Genomic DNA, 26145 nt, shown 5'->3' on the forward strand with positions numbered 1-26145 from the left:
AACACTAGATTTCAAAGAACGGCGGTGAACCACAAGTCGGATGGCTCTTTTCAAATGTAAGTGATATACATACTGTATATATATATATATATATATTAGAACTGTCAGAATGAATGCGTTAACATATGCGATTAATTTAAAAAGCTTTTCTTAATCGCGATTAACATATTTACCATTAATACAATATAAATGCATGTTGGGCAGGGCGAAACCTTTGTAATATGTCCACCCGGAGTCATTACACTGACGCACATACCACAAACACACACACACCAGAGCATTTATACCAAGGTGAGCCTACAAGTTTAGCATAAAATAGCATAATGCAGCACACCATTACACTCTCTTCTTTGATAGAGCCATGGAGGTCATTATCTCAGTAAATTAAAGAATCTCTGCACACACACACACACAACAGCGCTTCCCTGATAAAAAGATGAAGAAAGGACCTCATAATGCTGTTTAATGTACAAAACAAGCCCTTGCTGGGACTTGTGATAGAAATCACGCATTTTAATTACGATGCTGTCAGTCGATTAAAATTTGTAATCGTAATTAATTGCATAATTTTTTGTAGTTAATCGCGATTAATCACAAATTTTAAAAGTGCTGAAATTTGACTCTAAATACCAAACAAAGCCTTCCACAGTATTCAAATAGAAATGCACTAAAATAGCACCAATTCAAGTAACATTAAAACGTTACCTAAAGTCTATTGGGAAGTTGACTAATCGAAAGACCTAGTCCCCACATAAGTTGAATATTCATTGCAAGGGCATTAAATCTCTTAAACTCTCCACAATATTAATCAACCGGCAGACTGTGGCTATCCACTTTGCAACAGCAATCATGAAGCTTCGTTCTTGATTTGCATCATAGCATCAGTGTCAGCGTCAAGCGCCTCTTTGAACTCCACATGAAAATTGCTTGCATTCTGCGTTTTCGTGATAGTTAAGACTTTTCTGGTCGTTGTTATAATGTCATATATTCGGGTCACAGGTCAATGCCCAGATAAAGTATGTCTGGAATTTATTCATACTGCTTGCATGCATACCTAAAGAACGTACTGTTTTACCGACCGCAAACTGCATCCTATATCAAAAACAGTACATATTGTGACAGTACGTGATTTCGGATACATTTGAGCCAATGTTGCTGTGGTGTTTTGATAGCGCCGCAGAGCTACAGTGTTTTTTACTTTTCAAGGAAATCAACCTACGAATGGCTTGCTTATAGCTGTCTATGCTTATTAAGCTGGGACAGGAGAAAGTATGCCTATATAAACATAGAAAAACACACTTCACCTTTATGGAGCCCAAATGTTATGTGCGTAAAGAAGGAGGAGTAAATAAGATAGAGACTATGTATTGTGCCGTCTACTTGTGACATTCCCTGACAAATTAGTGTCGGGCTGGCAGGACAGCATAGGCCCTGGGGGTTTGCCTGTGAATACACAGTCAATCAATACTTGCTACTCTTTACTGACAGCACAAATGCCAGCCATTCCTCTGAGGGTTATGAGTGGGGCGTGTGTGTGGTTGTGCTCAAGGAAGAAAATGAATAAATGTCATCAGCACTGCCTACATCTATGTATTATTCAGCAGTATTTGTGTTATTTTCAAAATTTTTCTTCTTTTTTTCTCATCTCTTTATTTGGTGTTTAGGGACTGAAGTCTTTACCAAAGTGTGGAAGTCAGACGAGGGAGATATGTAAAAATGCTTGAGAAATCTGAAATGCTTACATGAAAAATTCTCAGACATTTTTTTTCTGATGAAAGATTCTCAGCTCATGCAGTTCTAACACACTGCACTTGGAAACCTAATTCATGAGATCCTTAAAGCGGGTCCTTAAAGCAGTCTCTCATACTCTGTGCTCTTTCACAGACATTCAAGGCTACAGGCACACACACATACACAAATACAGGATGCATCAAATTTTACACAGCCTTGAATTTATTTCAGATGGTGAATTTGACATTGAAACACAATACAACGCACAATTCTCCCGCAAATTCTAATTAGATGGGTGAAGTGAAACACACTCCAAACAGTATTTTGTAAATCTGTAAAAAGTCAGTTAGTCACTATTCAATTCTTTGTATTGTGATTTGAGTTGTCAATTAACTGGCTGGCTCCATGAGAGATGCTGCGCATAGCTCTTTATGTTAGCTTAATCCAAGGACATGGAATTGGTTGAATAGGTTGTGAAGAGCATCATTACCTACAGCTGTTGGATACACTCTTTTGAGATGTCATTTTAAATCTCTTTTTGTGTCACTTTCTTTGTGTTTGGTGCAAGGACAGAACTCAAAGATGCTTATTAAGATTTTTATCCATTTAAGAATTTGGGAAGGGTGTGGAAGCAGTACAATACAGTTTAGCATAACACAACATGAGCATTGCACTTTATGGCTGTTTTTGTAACCGTTAAATAGTTGAGATAGATTAACAAAAAATAGTGTTGTACTGTTCTATTACTCAGTTGAAATTTTGTATGGTAACACTACTTGTATTGTGTTCTCCCTTGGATTAATTCTTCTGCATGCATTTTTGAACTCTTTAAGCTTTTTTAGATAAAAGCATCATAAAATGAACAAATGCACATCTTAAAATCTTGCACTGGTTGCATTACAATATCCAAAACATCTTAGAAACCGTGTACATTTATTTTTACTAATGCTTGCTTCTATGAAATAAGTTTAATTTTTATTTTGTACACTTTGTTGTAAATTAGTCCAAAATGCACTTCAAATGTACAAAATATATTGATTTAAATGATTACATTTTGACTTCTGAAAAAGTAGCTTTAGTCCTTTAAATGTCTTTTAAAGGAATAGTTCACCCCAAAATGAATAACTCACCCTCATGCCATCCCAGATGTGTATGATTTTCTTTCTTCTGCTGAACACAAACAAAGGTTTTTAGAAGAATAGCTCAGCTCTGTAGGTCCATATAATGCAAGTAAATGGGTACCAACATTTTGAAGCTCTAAAATGCACATAAAGGCATAATTAAAATAATCCATAAGACTCCAGTGGTTAAATCCATCTCTTCAGAAGCGATTTGATAGGTGTGGGTGAGAAACACACTTAATGTTTAAGTCAGTTTTTACTATAAATTCTCCTCCCTGCCCAGTAGGTGAGGATATGCACGAATAATGCAAAGTGCCAAAAACAAAGGACCTCACTATTGATCTGTTTCTCACCCACACCTATCATATCGCGTCTGAAGATATCAGTTTAATCACTGGAATCTTATGAATTACTTTTATGCAGACTTTTTGTTCTTTTTGAGCTTCAAAATGTTGGTACTCATTCACTTGCATTGTATGGACCGACAGAGTTGAGATATTCTTCTAAAAAACGTTGTGTTCTGCAGAAGAAAGAAATACATACACATCTTAGATGGCATGAGGGTTATTAAATGATGAGACAATCCCTTTTAGTGTCTTTCTGGCCATGACAGATAAATTCAACTTCATATTTAATAACTTGCTATACTTTTTATACTTATTTTATATATGATGATTTATGTGACAATTCTTACCTGACATTAGTCACGTATTGCTCATTGAGAGTTTGAGAACTGCGAGTCCAAGTAAATTGAGTCTAAGTAAATTGGAAAACTTCCAATTTCTTACCTCGGTCTCCATCTTCTCTCCTTAGACATTGATGAGTGCTTGGATGGATTTGTGGAGTGTGACAGTCGAGCCACTTGTGTCAACCTACCTGGCTGGTACCACTGCGAGTGCCGCGATGGCTACCATGACAACGGAATGTTCTCAGCCAATGGAGAGTCATGTGAAGGTAACTTGTCTATGATGACTGTTTGTAAATAAACAATGAAAGCTAAAGTTTTAGATGTTTCAGTGTTGTATGTGAATCTGGATTTAATCAGTGACTCTCAATTGGTTAAATTATGTTTGTTTTCTTTCTCTGTTTTCTGGTTGGTAGACATCGATGAATGTGAGATGGGGAGGCACACTTGTGCTAATGACACTGTGTGCTTTAACGTGGATGGAGGATATGACTGCCGGTGTCCTCACGGCAAGAACTGCACAGGAGACTGCGCTCATGATGGAAAAGTGAAACACAACAGGCAGATTTGGGTGCTGGATGACGACAGGTGCTCAGTCTGCTCTTGCCAGGTGAGCTGGACAAACCTAATGGGTTGATATACAGACAAATTTGGATGGATAAATGGAACATACTCAGAGCCAGAGTCAATAAAGCTTTTCTGACATGATTGTCTGCATAAAAAATATTGACAAAGCATATACAGTACTTAAAATGCCGTAATAGACACTACAGAAATAAACAGGGTTAATTAAATAACAAAATATATTAAATGAAGGGAAAAGGAAAAATAAGCAAAAATAAATATAAAAACACTAAATAATTAAATTAAATTAAATCATTTATTTGGTATCCGTTTTTGAAAATGTGGCATTCTTCATTTTTGTATTTTACGCACATTTTACTCACTCTCTGTCTCAATCTCTTTTTTTAGTCAGGACTGGTGATGTGTAGACGGATGGTGTGTGATTGTGAGAATCCCACGGTGGATGTGCTGTGCTGTCCTGAATGTGACCCACGCATGAGTTCTCAGTGTTTGCACCAGAACGGTCTGCTAGCTTACAGCAATGGAGAAACCTGGGTGGAGAACTGCCAGCAGTGCCAGTGCATGGTGAGTGCAGCATGCAAGGCCAACTTTGTGGTAATGCATTACTTTTACCAATGATAAATTAATCTGGGTATTATGGCCAGTAAGTGCAAACACTATGACAAAACAGTGTGCTAATGCGTAGTGAATACTTACACTCTAATCTACAGTTGTCTCCTAAGCCATGAGTCATGCTATTTAAATAGTCTGAGCTGTCTTATTTATTTATTTATTTATTTATTTATCTGTTTTCATTTTATAGACAAAGCAGAGCATTATACAGTGGGGTCCAAAAATGTTTTTTGTTTTTTTTCTTCTTTTCTTTTTTTTATTTCCCAAAAAAAAAATTTCGTTTTATATATTTCTAATTTATTACAATTTATTTCTTACCAGTTATATTATCAGCATTACAATTAAAGTGAACATCTGAATTGAAAGTTGATTATTAACAAAATTTTCACTATATAATATAATATACAGTTTATAATATGCTATATACACTCAGTGAGCACTTTATTAGGAACACCTGTACACCTACTTATTCATGCGATTATCTAATCAGCCAGTTATGTGGCAGCAGTGCAGTGCATAAAATCATGCAGATACGGGTAAGGAGCTTCAGGTAATGTTCACATCAACCATCAGAATGGGGAAAAATGTGATCTCAGTTATTTGGACCGTGGCATGATTGTTGGTGCCAGTCGGGCTGGTTTGAATATTTCTGTAACTGCTGATCTCCTGGGATTTTTACGCACAGCAGTCTCTACAGTTTACTCAGAATGGTGCCAAAAATAAAAAACATCCAGCGAGCGGCAGTTCTGCGGATGGAAACACATTGTTAACGAGAGAGGTCAACAGAGAATGGTCAGACTGGTTCGAGCTGACAAAAAGTCTATGGTAATTCAGATAACCACTCTGTACAATTGTAGTGAGCAGAATAACATTTCAGAATGAACAACATGTCGAACCACGAGGCGGATGGACTACAACAGCAGAAGACCACGTTGGGTGCTTTATTAGAACCATAGTGTTACTAATAACCAAATAATGCCATAAATAGTTTTCATTTATCAATTAATGTCATACAAAGTCCAGTAAACATTAAAAAAGTAAATCAGTATCTGGTTTGACCACCTTTGCCTTCAAAACAGCACAAATTCTCCAAGGTACACCTGGACACTTGGTTGTTGACAGATAGGATGTTCCAATCTTCTTGGATTTGCAATCTTCGAATGCGCCACAGTTCTTATATCAATTTAAGCTGTCTCTCCGTGTAATCCCAGACTCGATGTTCAGTGGCGGGCTCTGTGGGGGCAGTGTCATCTGTTACAGGGCTCCCTGTTGTTCTATTCTATTCTATTTTCAAGAGGAATGTTTGAGAGTCTAAAATTTATATTTTCTTAAGACAAACGTTTTTGTGAAACATCTTATGTGCCTTAGACTTTTGCACTGTATATATATAATATTTTGAATATTATATGATATATAATCGCTGAAAAACATTAGAAATTCTTCTGGAAAAACAAGAATGTGAATGCTGTTTAACTACTGTGCATTTATTACACAATTGACTAATGCGCTATTTTGCATTTTTCAATTCCCTATATTTGGCGTTTTGAAGAATAACCTTGTACCTTAAATGACATGAAAACACATTAATACATAAACGCCCACAGTTATAATGCCATATATTAATACCGACTATTCAGTTTTCTTGGCCCATCTTGGCCCATCTTGGCCCATCCTGATTAACAATAGTGTGAACTTGAGTTTACTTAATCATAAAAGATGTCATTTACATACAGAAAGATGCCAATTAATGCTATAGCAACTCAACAGCCAAACCCTTTCTAATGGTGCAAATGGTCACAAAAAATTGTATTACTATTTTTGGTGCAAAAACTGACTAACTGTGAGGACTTAAGGTAATATATATATATATATATATATATATATATATATATATATATATATATATATGTGTAGAAGGTCTCCCCTTTAACAACTTCTTTTTACACATACAAAAGTCTCAGTATAAATTCATTCTGTGTATTACATTCTGGTGCAGTGATCCGTTTCATAGAAACTGTTGGCCACAGTGGAACCTTCTACAATATCCATTCAGGAAATATTGCACCAAATGTTGAACACTGCAGCCCCACTGGAATTCATCCCTCCTGTGCACTGTTTCAGCACAGACCTTCCATGCAACAGATATTGTAAGTCCACCAAACTCGATCTTTCTCTCTGGTGCAAATCCTTTCCCCTCAGTGAGCTGTCAATGGTCTCAAAAGGTCCAAAACCTGTCAGAGGCTCTAAGCGACCAGCCAGGCTCCCTGTTCACTTTTTCTCTGAGAGATTTTTTAGTACACTGAGTAAAAAAGCTTTATCCTCGGGGTTTAAAACTACTAAACTTGTGAGCTTCTGTGACTTCTGGACAGTTGGTTAATAACATACTTTCAATTGAAAGCCCCTTTTAATCCTAGACAGGGTGTAATCTGTGTCCATTAATTCAGCTTTAAGAAAAGAATATAATCAAACCGATCCATTGCACAACAAGCCTGTACTAAAATTCCTTTAGTGATTAGGTTTCACTACATCCTTTTTGTGTGTCACTTTTATGTTATTGTTTTATTACATGTTTTCACATTCTTTATCAGTCAGCACTGTCTTTTAGTCATTTTCAACCCCTTTTAAACTTTGAAACCTATTTTCATCAGTTTTCTCGTGTTCTCTGTGAAGTAAAAGAAACAAAAAAACTTAAAAGAGAGGGAGAGACACGGAAAAAGAGAGAAAAGAGTGGTTTGTGTTTTAAGATAGGATATAATAGTATGAGGAATGTCTTTTCCTTATAAAAATCTGTATTATGGTTCCAGAAGACTTGGAATATAGAGCACAAGTCATATGGATACTTTTAAGGTGCCTTGATGGTTCCTTTTTGCCCTTTTTGATGCATGACAGTCATGGTATCTTTCAACTGTCATTGTAAAGAAACTTTCTTCAAACTGTCTCATTATGCGTTTCATGGACAAAATACCAGTATACAGATTTGGAATGACATGATGGTAAATAATGACAATTCTCATTTTTGAGTGAACTATGAAAACACTGTTTATTTTGCTCTGTCAGTCTCACTCACATTTTTAGCACACACTTTTTTTCCGGAAATGACCTTCAAACACTTTGATGTTTGACATTTCAGGTAAACCGTCAGTTTGTCCTTGCGTCTCTGGAAAACATCCAAAAATAATCAAAGGCTTGATATATATTTTGACACATCACCTGCTGTCTAACTGATGTTACATAAAGTCTTCAAGAACATTTGAGGAGACAGAACTCAGCCCAGTGTGTGTGTCTACGTATGTGAGTAAATTAGACCCAGCATTGACCTGATGTATGTTATATTGATCCTTCATTCTGGCTCTTTCTGGATCAGTGAGCATAACACAAGAACACACACATATAGTGCAAACACAATTGCCAGGTAACTGTGCAGGTTTTTTTGCAGCATCTTAAAGGGAAATTACAGTTCTGTCATAATTTACTCACCTTGATGTCGTTCCAAACCCGTATTACTTTCTTTTGAAAGTGTGTAATCTGTGTTTTGTATTTTTCAGAGGGGAGAGGTAGACTGCTGGCCGATATTGTGTCCTACGGTCTCCGACTGTGAGTTTACAGTGGTTCCAGAGGGCGAGTGCTGTCCACGCTGTGTTATGGACCCCTGCCTGGCCGATACCATCCGAAATGACATCACCAAGACCTGTGTGGATGAGTACGGAGTCACTCGCTTCAGCGGCTCCGCTTGGACCAAACATGGCACAGAGTGTTCCCTCTGCCAGTGCAAGGTACTTCACACTTACATAACCACCATCAGACACATTACAATTCACCAAGACAGAGTACTTTGAGTATTTATTATTGTATATTTGGTATTTACTTGTATTATTTAGACTTTAACGACATAGTCAGGACTAGGGGGACAAAATGTAACCATAATAAAAATGTATTTAAGAATCAACCATTAAAAACCCATATAGATTTACAACATTTTTCAATAAAAATTTGCAGATTTCAAAAGCCTGCAAAACTGTGGGACATCTATTCCCCAGATGTCCTTTATATTTTTAATATACATACCAAAAATACCAAAACCGTACCAAACCAGTCAAGGACAATGGCTTTGGTTATATGCCCAGAAGCAGCTTTGATTTTATTGTTTCGGTGCGTATAAAAGGTATTCATGAAACAAAATATGTCGGAAACAAAATAAAGTGTATCATTTTTCAATGTCAAAATACAAAATATATGTATTGGCTTAGCAAACTGTCCTGGATGCAGTGAGATTGGTGATTCTGAAGCTTCAATAAGCAATGAAAAGAGATGAATGCTGTAGAATAGAATGGTGCTCATGGTCAGGAGAGAATTCATCTACTTATTAAAGCACACACTCTGTGGCTAGCCAAGGTCATCTACATCATGTGAGAGGGTGTATTGATGCGTATTCTATGAATGAAACAAACGTGCACACTGTACAGAAATAGCTTGAATACAGTATTGTGAGTGTATGAGTAGCTACAGTACCTTTCTTTTTTGGCTAATGTCTGATTTTTCTTTTTCTTCTCTATTTCCCTCTCTTTTTTATATGCTTACAGAATGGTCACATCTGTTGCTCTGTGGATCCTCTGTGCCTCTAGTTCTATTCAAATGCAAAATGTCTGATCTGCTCTCTCTACACCGCAAAAACAAAACATATTCTTAATGAGTATCTTTGTCTTGTTTTCCAGTAAAATATCTAAGAAGCAAAATTGCATAAGATATTAAGACTTGTTTTCAGATATTTTAACATGAATATTAGTAAATTTTATGATAATAATGTTCACATCAAAATCTTAAATGCAAAATCTGTCAGTGCTACAAGACAAAATGCACTTATATTTAAAGGGATAGTTCACCCAAAAATGAAAATTCTCTCATCATTTACTCACCCTCATGCCATCCCAGATGTGTATGGCTTTCTTTATGCTGCTGAACACAAACAAAGATTAGGTCCATACAGTGCAAGTAAAATGTGCCCAGATCTTTGAAGGTCCAAAAAGCACATAAAGGCAGCATGAAGGTAATCCATAATACTCCGGTGGTAAAATGTATATCTTCAGAAGCGATATGATAGGTGTGAGTGAGAAAAAGATCAATATTTAAGTCCTTTTTTACTATAAATCTCTGCTTTAAATTTTACATTCTTCTTCTTTTGTTTTTGGCAATTCACATTCTTTGTGCATATCACCACCTACTGGGCAGGGAGGATAATTTATAGTAAAAAAGGACTTAAATATTGATCTGTTTCTCATCCACACCTATCATATTGCTTCAGAAGATATGGATTTAACCACTGGAGTTGTGTGGATTACCTTTATGCTGCCTTTATGTGCTTTTTGGACCTTTAAAGTTCTGGCCACCATTCACTTAAATTGTTTGGACCTACAGTGCTGACATATTCTTCTAAAATGCTTGGAAAGAAATATTCCCTGCAAAAAAAAAAAAAAAAAGCCTCAATATGTTATGTAGTTTTGCTTATCAGGTAAATATAAAAATACAAAGAAACTCATGAAAGATGTGATTTTTTGCTAAATCTTTCTTTCATCTCCCAAGTCTACTCATTCATTCTCTTTCTCTGTTCCCTGTACAGTTTCATCCCCTCAGAAAAACATTTTATACTAAATCTTCATGTGTACTATAACATAAACAATATACAGACGACTTAGTCCCTAAAGCACTCTTTTCAGCCACATAACAAAAGATAAAGAAGCAACCACCAGATGACAGCATCATTTCAGCTTTGAGCAGTGTTGCGAATTCGCTTGGCGCATTTGATGATTTGTGTTTAATTGTCAATTATCTACAATTTTATTGGAAATCATGATGCATTATGAGGTAAAATTTCGCAAATTCCATTCAGTTGTCATGTTTTGGATGGTGAAACAACATTGAGAACAAAGGTTAACTTATTGTTGATCACAGAGTTTTTTGCTGAATGGGTTCAAAAGACTGCAGACTTGGTAAGAACCCTTAAACTTCATTTGTAAATGACCAAAAGGCAGACGGGCATTACCAGAGGCAGTGTTTAATTCTTTCAGTATTTATGGTTGTTTAAGCTCCCTTACAGAGAAATGAATATCTTGATGTTGTGAATAGTTTATTTAATGTGTTTGTTTCTCATGTTGTTTAAAATATTTCTTTGTTTTAATGTTTTAAGTTGCACCTTATGTCAAGTTGATGTATTGTTTTCTTCGATGGCTTAGTACACTATTGTGTCATGGTGAAATAAAAGGTTTCCACTGAAAAACAACTAGATGTATTGGTGTCTTTTGTAATAATTTAACACTCTGAATAAAGTTTGAATGTTAAAAACTTTTTAAGCTACTGTAAGATTGGAAGTTTTGCATTAACCATGTTCTGTTGAATTTGCTGTCCCACAGAGCTGTCCCATAGAGCCCAATGATGTATATGGGGGGAAAAAACTATTATGATCATAGTAATTTAGAAATTAATCTTTTATTTTCTGTGTATATTCTTTTAATATGACCTAGAATAGATCCTGAAAACGCGAAGGAAATGTGATGCAGTTCTCATAAGATTTAATACATCAACCTGATAAGTCATTGTCAAGGGTGATGTGTGTAATTTTTCAATGCTGAAATGTATTTGCTTCTGCTATCTTAATGTAAAAAGATAACTTGGGTAAATACAGGTAAAGAAATTACACACTTAACCTTTAAGTTTATAAGAGTTTTGTAGTGGAATTTGTTTTGTTTTTTTTTGTTTGTTTTTTTTTGTTTTGTTTTTTGCCTATTAGTGATTATCCTTGCTGGTAATTTTCATCCTTCTTTCCTCTTTAATACCACTGGGCCTGTCTTTCAACCATTCTAGTGGCTGGTGACATGCAGGGTGAGCTTGTGTTGATTTCATTACCTGTAATCCTGTGCAATTATACTTGGTTTAAATGGTTGGTCGATGTTCTGTGTACTTGCCTCTATAGCCTCTCCCATTAAACACACACACACACACACACACACTTTTCTCATTGCAGGAGATTACTGCAGTGTGATGTCTCCCATTTCCGTGATTTTACTGATCCGACAGATTACTGACCATACTGCAGATTTGATGACACAGTGTCAACCGTCGGCCCTGTGAGGGCTTTGCCACGTGCCAACCTTTTTCTGACCTATAGTGTAAGTGTCTTTATAGATGATAAATGATAATATGTGTGAGTGTGTCTCTATGTGTTTTTACATGATGAAATGCTGTAAAAATGTGTAATTGCTGGCTTACATTTTTAAGTAAAATCAAAATGTTGCTAAATTTACAGCCTACAGTGAAGTCCTTTTAAAGCTCTGAAAACTCACAAAATTTAGTTGAAGTGGCAGAAAATATTGTGAAAAGTTAAATGGATGGAAACAAAGATGTTACTATAACATAATGAAAACATTAAATACAATGTAATTCGAGTAGTTATTTATGGAATTAGCATTTATTATTGATTCTGTGTTCATTTTTCTCATTCTCCCCACTCTCCCTCTCTCACCAAGTGCTTGTTTTTTAATCTCTCGCCCTTTTCAGAACAGTGCGTAATCTTGCTGAAGTGGTGAATGAGTATCTGCCAAAACTCTCTGGCAATGTCTCTTTCCCCGTGCTGTTGGACACTTTTGGCTCTATATGTGTCTGCTTGTTCTGGTTAACACAGAGCCAAGAGCCTCAGTATTGCTTTCTCATGCCTGTGAAGAGGAGGGGGGAGGAAGAGAGAGGAAAGGGGCGTTGAAGTGACCCGGCATGTTGCCTGGTTATCCAGCTGGCTCTGAAAAGCCCATAGCAAAGAGCAGCACCACGCTTCAGCGGAAATATCAGCACCACGGAGAGCTCCTTTGGGGCTCTCTCTTACGTCAGCACCTTCATGCAGACGTACTGCCAGGAAATCTGACTCTAGAAAGAGGAGAAAGCTTCTTTATAAAGTTGCAATGGCAGCTATGCTTCTGACACAGTTTTCTTTCATGCATTGACATATTTCATATTTACATAGGAAGTTTGGCCGTGACATATAGAAGGGCTCATCCCTTTTTTACATTGCAGTCATGAACCATGATTTGCTATAATAGTTGATTGCAGGTGGTATTATGAGGAGGGACATTCTCATTCTAGGAAGCATCTGATTGGACAAAAATGTGTAGAGTGCAAGATGAGTCATCAATAGTTTTTGGTCCGTTTTGTCAGTTTTATATTTGAATATCTGCTAATAAGTTACTAGCATATAGATGACCTCAAAACTAATAGAAATGGATTAAAAAGCCACAAAACAATAATTTTCTAGAACTTGGTAAAAGATGTTATGGCATTTAAAACTGAGTGCTGTTGTGCATTTTATAATATAGTAATTGTTTTTGACAGGGGGAATGTTCAATACAGTTACAGAAGGATTTTATATTCTGACCAGCCACATTCATTTCAGCATGACAGCACTTTAGAGAGCAGAAAACACATTAAAAATCTCTGATCCTGGAGAAGAAAAGGAATCATGTTACCTTTGATCTTTCCTGAATGAAGGAAGGCACTGTGTGAAATCTCTGTCTCTTTCACTCGCTCTTCCTTGCTTTCTCCCCCTCCTCTTTTTTTCAGTCCTACCTTTTCAGCTCAATTCAAAGCCAAATGAAATAATGTGCAGTAGCGATAGAGACCCATAGCGAGATAACAGCGAAATTATCTTTTCCATATTACTATTATACCCCTATAGAAGGAACTACAAGGATGCATTGTCATTGTACAAAGGGAAACATATACTTTTTATATCACTTATGATTTAAAGAGATGGTTCATCCAAAATGGAAAATTCTGTCATCATTTACCCTCTTCCAAATCCATATTACATTCATTTATTTTTTATCTTTATTGTTTTTCATACAAGAAAAGTGACTAAGACTGTCGATTCTGCCTTGCATCTCCTTTTGTGTTCCATGGAAGTAATGTAAGTAAATATATGTAAGTCATACAGGTGAGTAAATGATGACAGAATTTATCTCAAACTACATCATCAGCACTCAACTAGTAGATGAAAGTCATTTTGAACCAGTCAGAAGTCAGAGAAGTCATTATGAAGGCTGAGAACCTTGAGTTTGATAGGAATTTTCTCTGACATAAAACCACCTAAGCACTCTAAGTGCGAAATTCACGACTACTGGAGTATTGCAGAAGGAGGTTTCGTTATACTGTGTTAAAAGTTCTGTGACCAGAGCTTCCCTTTGATGGCTATGCCATGAAGCCTGTTCCTGCTGTAATAAACATACTTGAATTGCATGAAAATTTTCAGCTGGTGCTTTTTTATTTTATTTTATTTTTTTCCTTAATAATTTTCCTTTGCAATACACTCAAGGGACTTAATGCAGATGTAAACTGCAGCGCTTGTCGCTATGAAATGAAATTCTTTCATTCCAACTACATGCTACTTTTCATGTGTCAGCTAAAAACAGATTTATTTTCAATTTATGGCTGGAATAATTTAGGCCTAATAGGCTTCATCATTCATTCATAGTTTTGTATTTAGTGGAAAAGGATGGTTTCCAATTATAGGATTATAATGGGTGACGGTGCAGGGGTGAGATTCTAATAAACCCCTAATGGATGATCCTGCATATTTTGACTCCTAATTGTGATTATTAAGAATCATTTTCACCTCTTGCCTGAGTGTCACCATGAGGATGTAATGGGGTAGCAGAGTAGTCAGCTGCTTGGATGTCCCATGGTTTATCTCTCTATACTGATTACTAAGCTGAGCTGAGTGCTGAACTACACACTGATATACTTCCCTCTTATGAACAGACACATATACAGAGGGTCTATGTAGACCAGACTGATCTATTGCTATAATGCTGTGATTGTTCTAGATTATTTTGGGAAAGAAAGAATGGAAAATATAATCAGGGAGCATGAACAAGGATGACTGTTTTTATGATTACAGAAAACATTGCACTGAGCTTATTCAAAATGAATTTTAAGTGTAACAAATTACTTCATCTTAATAACTGAGATCTTAGCTGGAACATGTACGGTGGAACAGCGTGTCAGGTTTTGTTGAGATTTGGCAAGATCACCTTGTGGGATAATTAATGACAAAAATGTTTATATTCTCCAGGTAATGGAAACTCAGTCTTGTAAATCCCAATCTGCTGACATGAAAAGACTGCAAAATTGGTAGCATTGATTGCTTTGCTCGGTTATAAATGTCTGTCATTTTAGTGAAATCTTAACACTTTATTAGATACTGAAACAACAACATAAGTGTTTTTAGAGGAATATTGTCATTTTTACGCTGGTGTAGATACAGAAGTTGGGTTAATATGTGTATGATTTGCACATTTTCTAGATCATGTTAGTTAAACTAGTCTCTGTCTAGTTTGAGTGCTGTGTCCTGTTGAAAGACAGATGTAATATGGAAGTATTCCATGCAAAGTCTGTCCAATCATTTTTGAAAGTAAAATACATGAATTGTTACTGACAGTTTAGAGAAGGAGACTGTCAAACTACAGACATAAATGACTGTACAGGCTGTCTAATATGACAAAAAATATCTGTCTGTCTGCCATGGTACAGTTCAGGACTCCCCGTGACAAGAGTCCAATCAAGAAAAGATGGATTCCCAGTAATAATATTTTAAAAAGCTTTTTTAAAAAAAAACTCTCATATGGGATTAAATGGTTCTATTTGATAAGTTAGAAGGCTAATACATCAGTGTATAGTTTGCAGTCTTTAAACTAAAGCTTAGGCATAGAAATTCAATGAATTAGTGAAGGCTGATTCATTTCATCATTAATTCATGACTCACCTTTTCCTTTAAAGGCTTTAGAGTCAAGAAAGTAACACAAATTTGTAGCATTACATTAGAATGCTAGTACATGCTGGAGTCATGCTTTTTTTCAGCAAAAGTGAGGTATTGTGCTCTAAGCCTTCTAATTTACCTCTAAACCTGTTTTATCTAATTTTAATATAAATAAAATGTCCCTGAAAACCATAAGCTTCAGCATGCCATTAACTCTGCCCAGCATTCTTCATCTGTTAAAATACCAATAAATTCTGAGAACAAAGGCTATCAAGTAGTACATGTTTATTGTCCCCCCAAGGACAAAATGGAGTCAGAATGTGTGTGTGTGTGTGAGAGAGAAGCAAGTGAATTTTCTAAAAAAAAAAAAAAAAAAGGACCACTTTTGAATAATTTGTGCTTAAAAAGCCTTCTTGTAATATCAGCAGGATTCAGCACTCTGTCCTGCCCTTACATGCATTCTGTCTCTGCCCAGTGAATGCTAATGCAGGTTTTTACACCGAGCTGTCAGCTCTCTCTCTCTCTCTCTCTCTCTCTCTCTCTCTCTCTCTCTCTCTCTCTCTCTCTCTCTCTCTCTCTCCTGCCTGCTATCAGCTGTAAGTCTGCAGTGTAAGGTCTTGACAGATGGCTGCTCTCTCTTTCTCCTTTTCTGTTAAGGAAGCAGAAAGGGTGTTTTAAAAAGACACTCTCAGAACACTTTCAAACTCAATACATCTCAAGCTTATCATTATCTTCCCAGCCCATCTCCCCCTTCTTTATCTCGCAACCATTTTCCCTTCTCTCCTTCCACTTCCCCTCAAGTTCTTCTCCCTGACCTTAAAGCCTCTCATTCACTTCATTCTTCTCTCCATCTTCTATTTACTTCGATCTGATATCTCTGATTGGCCTGTTGCTTTCCTTTGTGGGGCTGCAACACTCTGACATCAATTGTCTATTCAATCACTTCAAGGGCTATTAATAAAGCTGCTTTATTGTACATATGTTGCTGATCACTTGACCAGCCAAATATTAGTCGCTTTATCTCAATAATTCCCTTTAATTGGACACTTATACTCATGGATAAAATTAATGAGAGCTTCTGTTCATGTGTGATGCTGCATCTGTGGTGCTTGGTGTCATCATAGCATAAACACGAACATTACTGAGTGAACGTTTAAGCTGGGATAGGAGAAAGTATTTCAAGAACTACAGAAAAATGTGTTACCTAATGTTCCAGGATTTTGACCTACCAAGGATCAACTCTACCTCTTCATGTTTTTACAGACAGATGGCTGCTGAGAACAAATTGATCCAGCCGCACTCCTTTGTGTTCCAAAACAGTCCCATTTAACCTAAATTGTTTTGTGAACACAAGGGTTGATGTTTTTTTCTGCAGTCTTCACATGACTGACAGTAGAAGCAGCTTTTTGAAGGGAAAGAAGGATGCTTATCAAGAGAAAAAAAGCAAATGAGTGGGAGAAAGTGTCAGAGAGTGGACGTGTGATTGAGTAAGAGCCAATCAACACGGCTAAGTGTGAACACAGAACGAGAAATTCACCCCACTCACGCAGTCTGGTTGGACATTATTCATGTCTGTTATGTAATGACTGTTTGTCCAAACAAAAAGTGGTCCATCATCCTAGTGATTTTAATCATAACTAGTCTGACAAAATATGCTTCCATAACACATTGTGTGTGTGTGTGTGTGTGTGTATATATATATATATATATATTATATATATATATATACTATTAGAATTTGTTTTACATTTTATAGTTAAATGTATCAATCTGGTGCACTTTGAGAGCAAGATTAAGATGCTAGATCTATGAAGAAATCTGTGTTCTTGTAAAAAAATTTGTGCTGTAGTAGTAATTTAATCATAAACATATTCGTTTTATAGATATGAATGGTGATGACACGGCAAAAAAGTCACACCCACAAAGCATAAACGAGACTAAGTTTAACGCATTTCACAAATGGTCAAAACACAAAATCGACTAGAGCATACATTTGAGCCAGGGCTCGACATTAAGCATTGTCATGTGCTTGACCTCCGGACAAATAAACTAGTCATTCAGTTGTCCGAGTAAAAAAGTTATTTGTCCGGAGAGAAAAAAAGGACATTTAAGTTACATTCTCAAGTAACATGTCAAAGTTTTTTGACTGTATATTTTTCTAAAATTATGACCGATGCCCAACCTAATAGTGTACCTATGCAGTCAACTCAGTTCTCTGCAACAGAAATGTAAACCAGTGGACAGGAGAGGAGGCTATTGTCATATGATAATTATATTATGTTACATATGTTAGTCAAATAAAGAAAAGCTTCCATTGCCACCATTAACAGCAGGGATGCTCATAGTTCTATGGAATGAGATGTACAATACAGTCATCATGTTATTGCAGCAAGATCTACCATGCACAATAAAGGCTATACATTATCACAATATCAAAATTTCAGTAATCGGTAGTGAAATTTGATGATTCTCAATACCAGCTTTAATACCACAACAAATAATACACACTGATATGTTAATTATGGAAGAATGGTTTCAAGTTCTTAAGTAATTATTCAAGACTAGTAAACAGTCAGTAATAAAATAACAATTAAAAAACAGTAATGAATGGAAATTGTCACGGATCAGCAGAGAAGAACAGGACCCAAATGCAGAGTAGAAAAATAAGGGGATTTATTAAAACAAAAACAAAGGCAAAATGCAGCATAAACTCCCACAAGGGGGAAAAAACAAACATAAACTACCCTGTAGGGGAAACAGACAATCCAGGCTGGGGGACATAGGGGAACAAACAAGACAAACTGGAACTGGACAGCACACATGAGGAGGCTAAAATAGGGAGAGAAATCAAACGGGTTAACAGGGGACAGTTGAGGCAAATTAACCTGGGATCCGGGCGTGCAACGTGAGCGCAGCGCGAGGCGCACCCATGTTCGCAAGAGAGAGACATAACTATTGACGTGAGTGCATGCTGCCAAGATGACATAAGCGTGATGCACCCACGTCAATTATAGACAGGACATGAAGCATGAGTGTCCGGATCCCGACACAGACGGAAACCAAACCAAACAGTAAGTCAGGATCCAGACACCATGCTCCGGACATGAAACAAGACAGACCGAAGAGCGCATGGCAGGGAATACAACCGAAACCACTGTATGATAATAATACATGTATACTGTTTAAAGCTACTAAAGTTATTCAGTCAACTGGCTGATTGGGAGTGAGAGATGCACAGTGCAAAACACAAAGTTAGAGATCATTTACTGTATGTTATTATGAGAAGTGTACAAATATATTCGGTTCATTATGGAACTGTGGCGGGACAAATTAGAGTCTAGGTAATTAATGGGAAACACTGCATAAATAACCAGTTTTATTCCTGAATGTTTCAAATGTCATGACTGTTTGATAGTTTATGGCGCTGCTGTGCTTGAGTCAACAGTTAAATATATTAGGATGCAATGTGTTGGATGTGCATTATGTGTAAACCCTGAAATTTAGTTTTATAATGTTGTTGAGCCTCTTAATTTTATTTCGATTGAGTTTCAAATATGCCTGTATTCAAGGGGCTGTTATGATTCAATGATGTTAGCCAATAAAAAATAGTGGGCATTTGCATTGAAGTTTTAAGGAGGCACTTAGGCTAAAATCGAGCATTTCAGACAGAGGGCTACAGAGCAGACATGTTGGAAAATTATCATATATTACTCAATTATGTTTTGGTGTGAAAAAACTTTACTAACATTATCAGTGGACCTCAGGGAAGATAATTCATAAATAAATAAATAAATAAAAAGAGTATGTCGTGAACCATTTAAAAGACCCCTTTAAGTTTTTATGTCTGTCTTTTGAATCGCTCACATCAATTACATCCGCTAGGGTCATAAGCAGGTTCCCTTATAAAGTTATAAAGCTCCTATAAGGTTTGTATGTCTTTGATTTGAAAAGCTCACAAACACATTAGCAATGGTCCGACTGTTGTCGTTCGTACAATTTGATTATGTTGGCTTCGCAAAGCATACGTAAGCCATGCACGTTTTCATTCCATGTGTGTACGGTACAGGACTGACTCCAGAAATTGAGATGATTGATAAGTGATAACCATTGCAACGCTGCAGCATCTCATGCCTGTGAAACATGAGTGCCCCTTGTTTAACCCATTTTGTTTTTTTGCTGTTTTTGAGCAAAGAGATTATCCACCACAGATATATTATCATCTGAAAATGTTTTGTTAAATTCTTGTCTAAACGGCTGTTGTTAAACAGCTTGCTTGTGCTCTGGACTGTATTGAACATCGAGACCACAGGGCTGATAAGAGAAACTACACATGAGAGAGACAGACTGGAATAAATTAATGAGTGAAGACACATCCCTCTGTTTATGTAATTTGCACCAGGAGAAGACAGACACATCTCACACGTGCCATTAATCACGTAATTAACAACTGGTTGTTCAGTTCGGTTTTGTACACACCGTGTGGAATTTTTGAAAATGGGTCGTCACTACCTGAATTTTTCGGGAGTTAATTTGGTTTTAGAGCGCGGTTGTCACTCCCGTATTTTATCGAATTGTGTGTGTACAGAACAGGATTAAGCACTAAAAGGTGAACTGACAACCAAATTTAGCTGCAGTGTGTACGTGGCCATTCTGTCCACAAAGTTGGTTTAGGCTGTTTTTTTTTTTTTTTTTTAAATCCCCAAACTAAGACCATTATTGTTGACTAACTCCTCCTAGAGCTACATCCACCAAACCAGGTATAGACCTTCAGATTGTTCTGGAATAGTGTGCTATGTCTTTTCTAACTGAATGGACTTGCTGTTTTTGCAGAGTGAACGATAATTTTTTTTTATAAATAAATAAATCCAACAGACTTATATTGATGGAATGTTCAGACGGGCCACGGAATGCTTGTTAATTCAAACTCCCAACTGTCAAAATATTCAAATGCAAACAAACCCTCAAAGGCCTTTATTCTGCTTTAAAGGATTAATTCACCCAAAAATGATAATTCTCTCATGATTTACTCACCTTTAAGCCATCCCAGATGTGTATGTCTTTCCTTCTTCAGCAGAACCGAAATGAAGATTTTTATAAGCACATTTCAATTTTGTCCATAAAAAAAATGGGTGCCATTCAAAAGAATGGGTGCCATGATGCTGCTGGCTGTTTGACAGTCCAAAAGGCATATTTAGGCAGCATAAAATTAATCCACACGAATCCAGTCAATCAGTGAATGTCTTCTGAAGCAAATCGATAGGTTTGTGTAAGAAACAAATCGATAATTAAAACATTGTTGACTTTAAATCGTTGCTTCCACCAACCATTTGAAATGACCTTACTCTCGTGACATTCGTTCTTCTAATGTATACAAAGCGCGTGCTTCAAACTTCTTGCGTGAATGTGCCATTGCGCTTACGTCACGTGATAGCTAGAAAAATATCGATTTATTTTTTACAAAATCCTATCGATTTGCTTCAGAAGACATTCATTGATCGACTGGAGTTGTATAGATTACTTTTATGCTGCCTAAATATGGCTATTGGACCGTCAAACAGCCAGCAGCATCATGGCACCTATTCGCTTTCATTGTATGGACATACAGAGCTGAAATGTCCTTATAAAAATCTTCATTTTGGTTCTGCTGAAGAAGAAATATCTTAACAATTTGGCTAATAAAAAAAATGTTATTTCGTTTTGAAGTGCCCACAATAACATATCCATGCATGTTGATTATTGAGATATACCAGAGTGCTGCGATTCAAAATGCATGAGCGCAATTCCCTCTGTGAACACCACAATATTTGTGTCCCCATATGCTTTCTTAGCTAACATGTGTTAGGAGTCTCACATCACCAAAGGACATATTTCAGCACTCATTATTACCCTGGACTGTTACCTCAACTCAGTTAAAGTTGGATAACATCTAAATCCAGTTGTTTACTTAAAGGCTGCATGCTGCTGTTATAATAATGTATCATTAATCAGATCTACCAAGTAGATGGGCTTGTGTTCATTGTAAATGGGCCACACAGGGAGTCTGCTCTCTAGTCTTGGTGATAGCGACCAGAGAAACTGGGTCACTTTCTTTCCCTTGAGTGCAGCTCAACTAGAGCATCTTGAAAGTATAGATGGATGAAGAGCCAAAGCTCCAGAGAATGTAATGCAGTTGATGTATGTGTGTGTGCATGCGCATTTGTCTGTGTATAGTACAGTTTGGGTTTGCGTGCACTGAAGAGGGTTAAAGGTCTGAATATGCATCAGACTATGTACCTGCTTTCACTCTGGTTCATTCTTTTTGAGTTTAAAATTACACAAATATTAACAGAATTTTCATTTTTGGTTTACTATTTCTTTAAGAAACTCAACCTTCCCTGTCTCTTTCATGCTAACATATTACCACTTTCCATTTCAAATATACTGCATACTTGTGTAAATTATTACCACTCATTCCCCTCAAATACTCAATATTAGCCATAACAAGAGCTAAATGATCGACTCAAGATACAAATTCACTCTTATCTGTTTCTCAACGGCTTATTTTATTCCATATAACAAATGTCAAAATTTCGAGAGCTGACTCCTGCCCACACATATATCCTCTCGCTGGTCCAGCACTGCCTGCTTCTCATAGATTGAAACAGTTTTTTCTCTATATTCCTATATCTTTTTTCCTCATAATCACAAATTGAGGCAGGAAATTAAGGGAGGAAGAGGGAAAGAGAGAGAAGAGAAAATGAAATGCACCTCTCTGTTGGACTGCCTGCATATTTCCTTTTGTTAAATGGTTTTTGGCTGACTCCCTGCAGGAAATATCCTCCTCTCCACTTGCTTTCTACACAGCTCATTAGACCTGAAGATCCCTATCGTCCGTCAAAACCCACTTTAGCCAGAGAGCCTCTCAAATCCTGAACCTGTGCCCTGTCCACCCCCAGAGAGAAGTGGCCACCTGTGTGTTACCGCACAAGTGCAGGTGTTTGTTATAACACAATTGCAATTTATTATTAGTATTTATTGCTGAAAATCTATTGTTGGATCCAATAAATCAAAGTGTATATTGCAGAATAGGTGAAGATGCTTTTCTGTACCACTAAACTCCACTATGAAGGCTATGTTTGTGTGTGTTTAGTCATACTCGGTATATACACAATATCAGTGCCCACAGAACTCTGCAGAATTCATAAAGTTGTTCACATACCATGTTCTTTGCGTGTTCATTTGTTAAAAATTTTGACCAATTTGATTATGCTTTCTGCTACCAATAATCATGTAATTCATTTTACAGTGTTTTAATTCTTCACCCAAATCAGCCCAAAATGTGAAATAGTCAGCAAATTTTGTCTGGTCCTGGTCATACGATGTAATTTAAATGAGGCTTACCAAGCCTTGCTTAGCCAGGCTTTTGACTATCTGCATAACGTCTGGTTAACTTGCAGCTTATTTTGACCAAGGACAACCCAGACAGGGAAAGATGGTCTGAAATTGAACCGCGAGCGACCCCGCGTCCCCATGCATGGACATTATATTTTGGCTTTTCTATACGCAACGCATAATTAAAATGTATTTAAACCAAATGAACACTGTTCACAACATTCTAGACTGTCATTTAAGTGTCAAATTTCTGCCGCACCGAGTCACATGACACAACAACGTTGCGTCAATTTCTACGGGTAAGAAACAACTTTAAGTTATTTCAATGAGACCTGTATGGGTGTAAAGAGTAGCGTCTCTGGTTTTGTTTGATATGCCGCTTTAAAAAAATCGTTCATTTTTCACACGTCAGCGAGCTAATAAACATGATGTCCACATACGTGGATTTTGCAACATTATTCCCTCAAAAGTTGAAAAAACATGTTAGTAATTTTGAATAACTTTCAACATTTACACATCTGTGGGTCATTTCGCTTCATTTTAATTTAGATTTTGTTACATTTTATTTTATTTTGTTATCACTGTACAATACGTTTCTGTTCATTTCTGTTCATTTCAACACAAGTAAATGCATTCCTATATTTACTGTACATTATCACATTGAGAATCAATGGGTTCATCCAAAAGCTGAACATTTTTGCTTTTAGAAGCTTTATATAGAGGTTAGGTTGAAAATAAGGTGAATTTCGAACTGTTCTGAGACCAGTGCAGATAAACAGCACACTGTAGGTTAAGTCATTCACTAATAGGGAGCAAGGGAGCATCTTATGGCTCTCTATGCAGCTAAGTGCATTCAATACAAACTTCCAATCAAAAGTTCAGTTTCAGGATGCAGGTGATGTTTGGACCACTCAACATGTTTGGCAGACATGGGACAATGGTAATCGGTATATAAATTCTGAAATTATAATGTATAATTTTATTTTAACATGTTTGTAGTGATTGGATGATGCTGGCCATTACTTTGAAACAGAAATAATTATGCTAATTTCTTATGTAATGTCTGTAACATCTCAATAACCAACACTCCTGGAAGCACAATAAATAATTTGATGAAAAAATCTGACATTCTATAGCTTGGTATTATTTAAAATTTCACAACTTAGTCCCGCTGTCCACATATGTGTACATACATTTTTAGGAAAACTGTTTGCAATAGAAAAAAAAAATGTTTGCTTGTTTATTAGGTGCTACTAATTACAGATCAAAAATGGAATGGAAAATGCACACAGCAATCACACTCGGGTCTCAGGAGGTTAAAGCAAGAAAACATTAGCTGTAAATGTACATAGACTTTGGGATCAGAATTGTTGTTAATTTAATAGTAATAAGTGCAGATTTTTGACAGACATATCTCCTAAAACAAATATATAAATCTGGTTTTGATAATGTGGTTTACTGTCCTTAGTTCTTTCTGCCATATGACTTCAAAATTATTCAGTCAATCAATGTAACATTTGTTCCTGTTCTGCGGTTTTATTCATGTATGCTAAAATTTGTAACAGGCAGAATGTAGGCCACCTGTCAGAGACAGGGCGCTCATAAAACTGGGGTCTCATCTTATTAGTATGGGATAATCTTTGAACCCCCTCTGAAACTCATTAGTCATGTTAGTTCAGTAGTGCTAATTAAGGGTTTGTGCAGGTTGCAGCATTTGTTAAATACAAACTGAATCCCCCTGCTGGGCTTTTTCTAGTCTCTGACTACCATCAGAGCGACCCATACTCACACAGTCACATTGGATAACTTTCCACACTCATGAATATACACAAAAAAACTCAGAAACACATTCTGCCCACCTGTGGTGTGCATCTGTTCAATGGCACACACCTGGAGAGAGCCCACACAGTACTCTGGTACTGAAGTCGTACGGCTGTCAAAGACACATACACACACAACAGCATCTTTGTGGGGGTCTCCAAAACAGAAATTGATTAATTCTTAGAAAAAAGATGTAAGAATTTAGCTTCTTACTTATTTCAAAGAGACTTTACAATGCTTTGCTTAGACTTGTAACAAAAGAAAATGGGTAACACTTCACAATAAGTTTCCATTTGTTAACATTAGTTAATAACATTAGTTAACATGAACTAACAATTCATATATTTTTTACAGCATTTATTAATCTTTGTTAATGTTAGTTAATAAAAATAAAATGAATCATTGTTAGTTCATGTTAGTTCATAGTACATTAACTAATGTTTACAAATGTATTAATATATGTTTTAATTAACATTAACTAAGATTAATAAATGCTGTAAAAGTATTGTTCATTGTTAGTTCGTGTTAACTAATGTTGTTAAGTACTGTTAATAAATGTTAAAAGTCAGATGTTTTTTCTGACCAGTACTCTCTGGTTTGAGATTTCATACAGGGTTGTTATGAATTTGTTGAATTTTTCATTTAGTTTTTATTTCTGTTTTATTTTCAATTTAATTGTGTTTAAATTTCATTACATTTAGATTTTTAATTTTTGTATTTTGTTTCAGTCTTTTCTTGTTTCAGTTTAGTTTTACTTTATATATATATATATATATATATAGTTTTTGTAAATTATTGCTGCCAAAATTAATGCATAAATTGAAATCGTTCCCTGATGGAAGATGTTGTGTTGATGTAGTGACATTAGGGGTCGATCTTGAGAGCCCGAGACACCTTCAGATCTTTGAGAAAAGGCCAATGAGAATTGGCAAGTAGAATTTGCATGCCAATCCCCCTGACATATGGATATAAAAGGGAGGCTGGAATGCGGATTCATTCAGGTTTTTGCACTGAGGAGCCGAGACAAGGTGTAGTTCAGCCTGTGGCAAGAGGGACACAACATCTCGTTCCCTCAATCAGGGAACGGAGTTTACAACAGTAACCAAGACATTCCCCTTCTGTCACTCACTCAACGTTGTGTCGATGTAGTGACACTAGGGGTCCCTATACGAAACGCCACAATGGCTGAACTGTGTTACGTGAACTGCCGATGCAGGTGCAGGCAAGCTACTGTGAGTGTAGGAACAGATGCACTCGGACTGCACGTAGCCTCCCCAGACACCCCAAAACATCATGTAATTCCCAACAACCCTGAGGGTGGAAGGAGACGTATCTAGCATGGGAGCAGGCCATGCCAGCTGCTGCCTTTTCTCTAAATTTTTCTCTCCACAGAAAATTAGATTCGGCTGGGCCTTTAAATGCTCATA

General features: G+C 36.5%; 1 protein-coding gene and 1 long non-coding RNA gene across 3 annotated transcripts in view; one reads left to right on the top strand and one right to left on the bottom strand.

The window, feature by feature from the left end:
- The window catches only part of LOC127435003 (protein kinase C-binding protein NELL2-like), a 71351-nt gene extending 61598 nt beyond the window's left edge, over window positions 1-9753 (top strand). For both annotated transcript variants that reach the window (XM_051688097.1, XM_051688098.1), the window contains exons 16-20: window positions 3666-3806; window positions 3954-4147; window positions 4510-4686; window positions 8280-8507; window positions 9315-9753. In XM_051688097.1, the coding sequence (XP_051544057.1) occupies window positions 3666-3806; window positions 3954-4147; window positions 4510-4686; window positions 8280-8507; window positions 9315-9356 (782 nt within the window). In that variant the 3' untranslated portion in view covers window positions 9357-9753. The remainder of the gene's footprint in view (window positions 1-3665; window positions 3807-3953; window positions 4148-4509; window positions 4687-8279; window positions 8508-9314) is intronic.
- Window positions 9754-12208: 2455 nt separating this feature from the next.
- The window catches only part of LOC127435007 (uncharacterized), a 47943-nt gene continuing 34006 nt past the window's right edge, over window positions 12209-26145 (bottom strand). Inside the window, exon 3 of the long non-coding RNA XR_007896111.1 lies at window positions 12209-12642. This is a non-coding gene — a long non-coding RNA (uncharacterized LOC127435007). The remainder of the gene's footprint in view (window positions 12643-26145) is intronic.

This window comes from Myxocyprinus asiaticus, chromosome 45 (genome assembly GCF_019703515.2).
Source record: "Myxocyprinus asiaticus isolate MX2 ecotype Aquarium Trade chromosome 45, UBuf_Myxa_2, whole genome shotgun sequence".
Taxonomy (NCBI): Eukaryota; Metazoa; Chordata; class Actinopteri; order Cypriniformes; family Catostomidae; genus Myxocyprinus; species Myxocyprinus asiaticus.